At 30.5% G+C, this 8,855-nt stretch overlaps 1 protein-coding gene across 1 annotated transcript; it reads left to right on the forward strand.

Moving 5' to 3' along the window:
• The first annotated feature begins 285 nt into the window (after positions 1–285).
• LOC107826803 (uncharacterized) lies at positions 286–1,139 on the forward strand. Its single transcript, XM_016653836.2, has one exon. The coding sequence runs from the start codon at positions 345–347 to the stop codon at positions 915–917; it is 573 nt and encodes a 190-aa protein (XP_016509322.1). The 5' UTR covers positions 286–344; the 3' UTR covers positions 918–1,139.
• The last annotated feature ends 7,716 nt before the right edge of the window (positions 1,140–8,855 follow it).

Here is an 8,855-nt window from a genome sequence, read left to right on the forward strand (position 1 = left end):
GTTTTGAGCTTCCTTTTTTTTTCTTCTACAATTTTTGTTTATTCGTGATTTATTTATGGTCATTTTCTAACTTTCCTCTTTTCGATAATTTCTTTTATTAATGGAAGAGTACATTTTTAAAGGAGATACCAACCAACTTTATTTGTGTTTTCGCCTGATCTCTAGTTCTTTCTGTTCAGAACCATACCAACAAAACCCAATAGTAATGCCTCACCTCTGAATTTCTCCTAGTACTAAGGTCAGGTTGTTACACAACTCATCTATAAAGGGGCATAAAATTACTCCAAACCAAACTCAGGCATAAAAAATAATAAAAAGACAAAGAAGCCTTTCGACTTTACAAAATGGCTTCTTTGCACAAATTTTCAGTTCTAGTTACCCTCATTTCGTCCTTCATCTTGTTCATTTCTCTGCAGGTGCAGTGCACTGCACGGGGCGGCGGCGGCGACGACTTGATAATGACAGCTTGCACGGGCACTACCTCAAAACAGTTATGTTTAGATCATTTGAAAGCTGATAAGCAAGTAACAGCAGCAGCATCAAAAGAATTGGACTTAGGATTGGCCATAATGAAAAATCTTATAGGACAAGCAAAAATAACACATGACTATGTACTGAAAAAGAAATTAGCAAATCCAGCATATGGTTTTTGTGAAACAAAATGGGGTGATATGGTCTCTGGTTTCGAAAGGATTTTACAGACTACCACTAAAAACAAAGGGTATGAAGAAGATACTGATGACTATGATTTTATGGTTATTGGTGATTATGTAGGCAACTGTAAAACGAATCTTGAACAGGCAAAAATTGTAGATCCTGAGATTGCTAAAGCAGGAGATATAGTCAAAACGTCCATAGCTGCTGCTAACACAATACTGTCCCAGCTAAAAGCAAAAAACAGGAATAAAGATGAATAAATTATCACCCCTGATGAGGAAAGTGAACCAACTGCATTGAATTCTCATTACTCTCAAATCTTCAACCACCCATGCCCGGGTGCTGTTGTTGTTGCTGTTGTTGTTGTAGATAAATAAAGGGAAAAAAATCGATTCATTTTCATTGATGTCTGTTGCTCCTTTTTATTTTGTTCGGATGGTTGTCTCCCATCGTTTCATAATATATTATTTTATATTGTATTGTATTGTTTTGTTGATATAATATTTGTATAGATTGTACTGTTTATTTATGTAGTTTAAGGAGTAAAAATTTTCGTGTTGAATCTATTGCACTGCTCGATAACGAATAAGTTTACTAACCGTTGTAAATATTGGATTTAAACTTCGTGCACTAATAGCGTATAGATTTTTTAAGTTAAATTTATCTAATATAGCGGGTTCATAGTGAATATATATGATATGGTAACATAGAAATAGAGTAACGACCATTTCAATCTTTGAACTATTTCTCGTCTCAATCCCACACTTTCTATTTCTTTTCCATCTTTTTCATAACTTCTAAACCATATTACTCCAACAACATTCTTATTATCCCATGTTGCAGCTTTACTTCTAACAATATTGACAACTTCTGTGTCAATTGCAACATCCACGAGTACTGAGTTCCCTTAATTGTAGTCAGTTTGATAAGTGAGAAACTGATCCCATATCTGTTCAAGTGTCATTTCATAGAAAATAGATCTCTTCATTTGTTCTTTAAGTACTGTTCCATCTTTGATAAACATGAAAGGACAATACCATTTCCCCACAATAACAACTTCAGAACTTTTACAAGATGGTGTGACATTTAAAACTAGAAGTTGTTGCCTCAACTTAACATTTAGGCCTAGAGCATCATCATTTAGTTCATAATTTTTAAAGTTGTCAACCTTTTCGCCTTAGTGGGTGGAAAACCATGAGGTGCGCAAGTGCGCAAGAGACTTAGCAAAAAGTTTACCTTTGGCATTGTAACATGTATCATATAGACAGATTTCAAACTGCTGATATGCCTCCTCTAAATCTAATTGTCACACCCCTTTTATACCTCCAAAATATATGTGTATGGATTATTATGGGTTAAAGAGTTTTTCCAATTAAAGTGACAAATTTGAGTGGAGATTATTTTATTTACAGAGTTGCCACTTAGAATTGGTTTTTTTGGGTGTTCCAAGTCACCTTTTATTTGAATCCCTAGTCAAAGGAAGATTTGACTCTATTATTATTGGTCTGCGAAAATAAAGTCCGGATAAGAAATTCTTTTGACCGGGGAGAAGGTGTAAGGCATTCCCCGAGTTCCGTAGTTTTAGCACGGTCGCTTTATTGACTACATTTCGCTTGAATTAATTTTGGATAAAATGTGATTTATTGGTTTTCATGCTTTATCTATCCGCTTTTAATTATTAAAATATGGAATTATCTTTGAAATAAATCACGTGTGTGAATCTGTTTTGTTTATTGTGCCAAAATTATGTCACGCGTACGTGTACACAATTAATAATATTTTATTATATTAAGATTGTTTTGACCAAAGTTGCGCGAACACATACTTCAGTTTTAATTTTGAAAATCATAATTATGCCACGCGAACGTATACATAATCGTGATAAACTAATTAAAGCGCGCCTAAAGCACTCTAACGATGTTTATTATTCTTCCTAAATTTTTAGATTATTGCGAGATCATGACTTATGGAATTACTTGTGGAAGAAGCGTATGATTTTAGATATTTGAATAAATAAACCATCATATACCAATACCCTATAGCCCAACAATTGAAGCCCAAACTTATTAGGGTCCAAATCTTCCCAACTTTAAAGCAAGTTTGAATACCATATTTCTAGAAACATACTTAATTAAGCATATAACTTTTAAGGACTAATTTACATTATTATTTATAAAATTTAAAAAAAAAATAATAAAATCACATGAAATAAGATAAAAAGAACAGAGGAAAGAATAAACCTTTAATGCAAAATTTTCAATTAAATGAGTATCCAAGAATATGTACAATAACTTATACGAACGTCTAACAAGTATAAGCGAAGAAGAATATCAAATCAAGTGAACGGAGCTCCAATGAATTCTCGACCTCAACTATTGACTCCACTGTTTGGCATGTGAAAAGGGATGTTTTGAAGTATTTTTTGTTGGGTTTTGGGTGATGAATTGATAGATTTTGCAAAAGAAAGACGAAGAAAGAATGACACAAGTAAAAATTCCCTTAGCGTAGAAGAAGAAAAATAATTTCTACTCAATTTCCTCCTCTCTCCTTTTTTTCCTCCCTCCCCCTTTTCTCCTCACATTTCTCTTCTATTTATAGAAAAAATTTCAAAATTTTTTCAGATTTGTTTTAATTATTTTTTTATTTTTTAATTAAAATAATTCCCACTTCCCATTTTTCTTCTTTTTAAAAAACAAATAAATTCCCCACTTTCATTTACTTTTATTTTTTTAATTTCTCACTTTTTTTACTTTTTTTTTTTCACTTATTTTACTTTTCTTTTTTTATTTCCACTTATTTTATTTTATTATTATTTTTAATTTCCACTTTCTTTTAATTTTATTTTTTAATTCCAACTTACTTTTTCTTTTCATTTTTAATATTTTCACATACTTTTACTTTTATTTTTTAAAATTTTTACTTTCTTTTACTTTTTTATTAAATAATTTTCACCTACTTTTACTTTTACTTTTTAATTTCATACTTTTATTTTTCCTATTTTTTATTCCCATCCAAAATTTTAAAATAATATTTAATTTTTTTATTTTAAAATAAATATAAAAATAATACTAATAGTAATAATTGACCTTTTAAATTATTCTTAATTTTTACCCTATAAATAAAATTATAACAAAGTTAAAACAAAATATATTAAATTTCTAAAAATATTTACATAGTAGAAGGTGATAAAAATTCAAATATAGTCAAAAATTAGGTACTCACACTAATGGGTTAGGTTTAAGGGAAAAGGGTCAAATATACCCTTTTACTTTCGGATATTGTCTATATTTAACCTTTGTTATACTATCCGGTCAAATTTATCCCTACCGTTGTACTATCCAGCCAAATTTATCTCTACCATCACCAAACTTTTAAAAATTACCCCTTGATCTATTAAGTAATCTAAAATCTTCAATTTTCTTTTATTTAAATCACTTATTATTTTCTTGCTCCATTATTTCCAGAAATTACTATTGATGTGAATGCTAAAGGTAATAGATTATACAAGTTATTCATGGATATTTTTAATTACCAACGCACCCACTTCTTTTCGTATGATAATGAGTTTGGAATTGGTTTAAAATTTTATACACCGAATAATTCAGTGTGTCTATTTATTGTGTATTATATACAATTGATCATCATGTATGTACATGTAAATTCGAATATATTTTGTTATTATCTGGTTATTATAGAATTCGATCGACTAACTTAAGAGTGCACAGTGCGTAAGCATTTGATTAAAGCAAAATTGAATTCGACAATGTAAAGTCTCCAAGTAACTTCAACTTCTATCACTAATACTTGCAAAGTCTCCATATCTTTTGTGCAACGAATTTATTAAAGGCGAGGTGTTGTAAATACTTTTGAATTTTAGACAAGCTACCTAATTTAAATTCTTCAATTTACTATATTTTGTATACTAACCGATGTATTATTTTAATATTTCTTTCTCTTATAATTTTTTTTTCAATTAAGAAAGCAAGTAAATGTCAATTATTTCAGAAATAGTGGATCTTGAAGAAGCATAAGTGACTTAATTAAAATAATTTGGGAGATTCTAGGCCACCTGACGGATTGAGGGGTAATTTTTAAAAGTTTGCTGATACTAGGGGGTAAATTTGGCCAGATAGTATATCTGTAGGGGTAAATTTGGCCGAATAGTATAACAGAGGTTAAATGTAGACAATATCCGAAAGTAAATGGGTATATTTGGCCCTTTTTCCCAAGGTTTAACTAGGGGTGACAATTTGAGCCCAAACCCATCCAACCGGCCCAGAGATTAATGGGTTTGACTATAATATTTTAGCTCATGGGTCTATTTGGGATGAGCCCAAGTTAACCTATTATTTTTTATAGCTCATTCTCACTTATGAAGTAGTCCAAATACAATTCATGAAACTCACCCCAAAATAAGGGGATCTCAACCCAACTTATCTAGAAATTTACTTAGTTGCCACATCATTAGATTTTGTATCGTCTAAGTTTAAAAATGAGAATCAAGGTATTTAAGTTTTAGGGTGTGTTTGGTATGACGAAAAATATTTTCTTATTTTTCACTGTTTAGTTGCACAAAATAGTTTGAAATTTTTTTTGCCCTCCCCCTCCCTCCCCCCCCCCCCCACACACCCACACCCTCGCAAAAAAATATTTTTTTACTTTTATTTTTGTATTTTTAATTTTCTGTTTTATGTTTTTTCGTTTTTATTTACCTTTTATACATAGATGTATAAAAGATAAAAGACTTTGTTTATGCAAGATGAGTATGGTTCTAAAACATGGGTCAAGTTGGGCAAGTTGGGCTATGACCCATTGTTTAGCCCATCTTGACCCAACCTATCTTAGCCCAAGTACACTTTGGGCTGGGTTGGGAAATAACCCATTTATTGACCTAACCCATTTTGACCCGCCCAAATTCAGCCCAACCCGTCCATTTGCCACCCCTAGGTTTAACTTCTCCTACACATCTGCAGAAACGAACATAATTGTTTGTCTTCCACCTTTGAACAAGTAAGCGGTTAAATGGCCTACTATTTAGGTTAATACTTTAAAACGAAAGAAGAATTAATTCAAATAGTTGTTCATCCAACCGCTTAAATTAAAAATAGCCGACGGATATATATGTGTGTGTGTGTGTGTGCGTGTGTGTGTGTAATCTATGTAATGGACAGCCACCCAACGACTTAAACTAAAAATAGCAGGAGGATATATAATATATGTACGATCTATATATAATATGTGTATGATTGTGTATAATCAATATATAATCTATATACACTGGCTAAAAAAAAATTAAAATTGGTCGGCTATTTGTGTAAAAATAAAAAATAAACGCAACTAGAAGTGTTACTCATGGCATGTGCCGAACTTGAATAAGCATTGAGTTCAATCGATAGCCCATAGATCCGACTGGGCCAAGATCTAGGTCGAGCTGACTCTTCGGCCCTTAAGAACTCACTATAGGGAATCTTACACAAATGTCCCAAATAAGTTCCAACTTACTTAACTCTAGCCATTAATCATAGACTTACAAAAATTAGTCAAACACATATAGAAATTAAAAAATTAAACAAATAAGATTCTTTCTCTCCAAGAATCACACGCAAAGATCTCCTTTCATGTGTTTTAAGCATGATTACCAACATTAGATGCAAGATGGAAAGAAAATTTCATTAATGAGGTAGCAAATAAAGTGATGAAATACAAAAAGAAATATATACAAAATTTTAAAAATCTAAGCAAACGAGGACCTTTTTCAATGGGTATGATTTGAAATTCATTGAACACATATAGACGAGTCAATATATAAAATTTGAGGAAGATTGGATGTGATTTGGACTGATTTGGTATCAAAATTCGTAGTTAAAATCGAGTTCAATAAATTCTTATGCGACACATGTATCGCGCATGTATCTCACACACAGGTATACATGGATATACATGTGATACATATTTGATACAAATATGATACATATGTTATACACAAATGATACAAAGTGTGATACACGTATTGTTTTTTTATTTTCATCTTCTACTTCAAATTTTCAATTCAAACCACCTCAAATCTCCACCAAACCATTTCAAAACTGAAATTCAAACTACTTAAGATGAACCCAATCTATTTTAATAAAACTCACTCAAAAAAGCAAAAAATTGGCATTTTTTTGCTATAAAAAGCTAATTGGCTAATATTAGTAATATTTTATAAATTGATCAATTTTTGTAATAAACTACTTATAAATAGACATAGCTGGTAGTTTCCCCTTATTATTATATTATTGAAAATCCCATGTCTCAATGTGCCACAAATGGGTAAATATGCAACTGAATTTCAATATATCTCGGAAGCGCAACATAAATCAAATCCCATTTCATAAAGTCTAAACTCTCGACTGTCACGTTGAATTTCTTCTAAAAAAGTGTTGATTTTCGATATTATTGATGTTATATTCATCGGTATTAAGTAATAGTATTGGGCAAAATTCGACTTCCAAAACACATTATTTCTTGAAGTGAGTTGCAATTGTTTTTTAACACGTAAAAATATTTAGGAATGATAACGTTCTCCGTGCAAATATTTTCAGTGTTATTTTGATGATACTTTTTTAGTTGGTATAGCTTTTTCTTTTTCTTTTTCAAGCTTCTCATATCCCTATCGCTAACAACTTGTTTGGATGGTTGTTACCATTATATTGTATTTATTATTTTAAATACAATGTTTGTTTTGATTGTTACTTAAATTTTATTGTATCGTATCGTTAAATCCGTCATTACATAACGACGAAATGTGCCACTTTATGTAACGACCGATTTGGTGTGGTCGCGTCGTTACCTTGTCTTTTTCTCTCAATCTCACCCTTCATTATTATTAAATAGTTTTATTTTATCATTTACCCTACCCTTTTATATAATAATTTTACCCTGTATCATAATTTTTCTTTATAATATTGTAAGTTTATTCTTCATATTGCTGGTGCGTGATATCATGAAACGAGGGCAAACGACACAATCTATCAAAACATTATATTTATCAAACAATACAGTACAATACAATATAATACGATACGAAACATTATGAAACGATAAGTAACAACCATCTAAACAAGGTGTAAAGACTTATAAGGATCGCTCAGTTTAGATGGTAGTTATATGAGTATTTTTATGCAGTAAATACTAATAAAAGGATAATTACATAATAAATAATAATATGTGGACTTTATGTATGGAATAACTTTTAGGACATTTTATTTTTAAATACTTTTATCTTTGCGTTGTTAATTGGCGTATTCTTATTATATATACTCCTATATGCTATCAGACATCATGCATAGATTGTGGTATAAGTACGTACTCAATATATTGTATTATTTAATATCACCAACCAGAAAATGCATTAGTTATGCAAGCCTCATTTTCTTTTAACGATTTCTAATCTGATGTATCGTATTCACGTTAGGATCCAATTAAATTTAAATTCGCGCTGATAGATCATATGCTAACGAGTAAAGTGATCCCTAAACAAACAAACATTATATTATTTTACAATCAACTAAACATGAGATTATTTTTTCTGGTCCCTCTAGCGAATCATTATATTATTTTATAGAACACTTTTTTCTGATATTGTATTTTCTAATTCCTCCCGTCAAACGAGTGCACGATATTTAGACATAACAGGTTTAAGAATGCATTTATTTTAATGGTCAGAAAAGAATAATTGAGGAAGTTGAACGTGGGAAGCTGTGGTATTTCTAAAGCCAAAGTATCTTAAATCAAAAATATTTGACTTGATTGATTCTTAACTTTGAAAAGGTCATCAAATTGGCTGTGTCCTGATTCATTCCATGTTTCTCACAAATATGCATGATCAGTACTTTAGATTCTGTACCACACATTTGACATTATCTTTCTCACTTTAATGCCCAAACAAGACTTTCTAACCAGCAAATAATAAATCATACACCAAATAAGGAAAGAAATAGAAAGATATAATTCAGTAAATAGAAGATAATACTGGTGAGCTTGATCAAGTCAGGTTCTTTGGATAGATGCAATTTCCTAAATTCAAATAACTGATTTCTTCTTCTATCATTGACAATAATTTTTACTTTTGGTTTTAATGATATTTGACTGAATATATATGTGATCTTCAATTGATAAAAAATATATGTGCTTTTAGTATTTTCAAAATGGCACTG

This window comes from Nicotiana tabacum, chromosome 15 (genome assembly GCF_000715075.1).
Source record: "Nicotiana tabacum cultivar K326 chromosome 15, ASM71507v2, whole genome shotgun sequence".
NCBI lineage: Eukaryota > Viridiplantae > Streptophyta > Magnoliopsida > Solanales > Solanaceae > Nicotiana > Nicotiana tabacum.

What these genes read in the sequence shown, in the direction of transcription:
- LOC107826803 (XM_016653836.2), top strand. Translation starts at nt 345, where the DNA reads ATGGCTTCTTTGCACAAATTTTCAGTTCTAGTTACCCTCATTTCGTCC.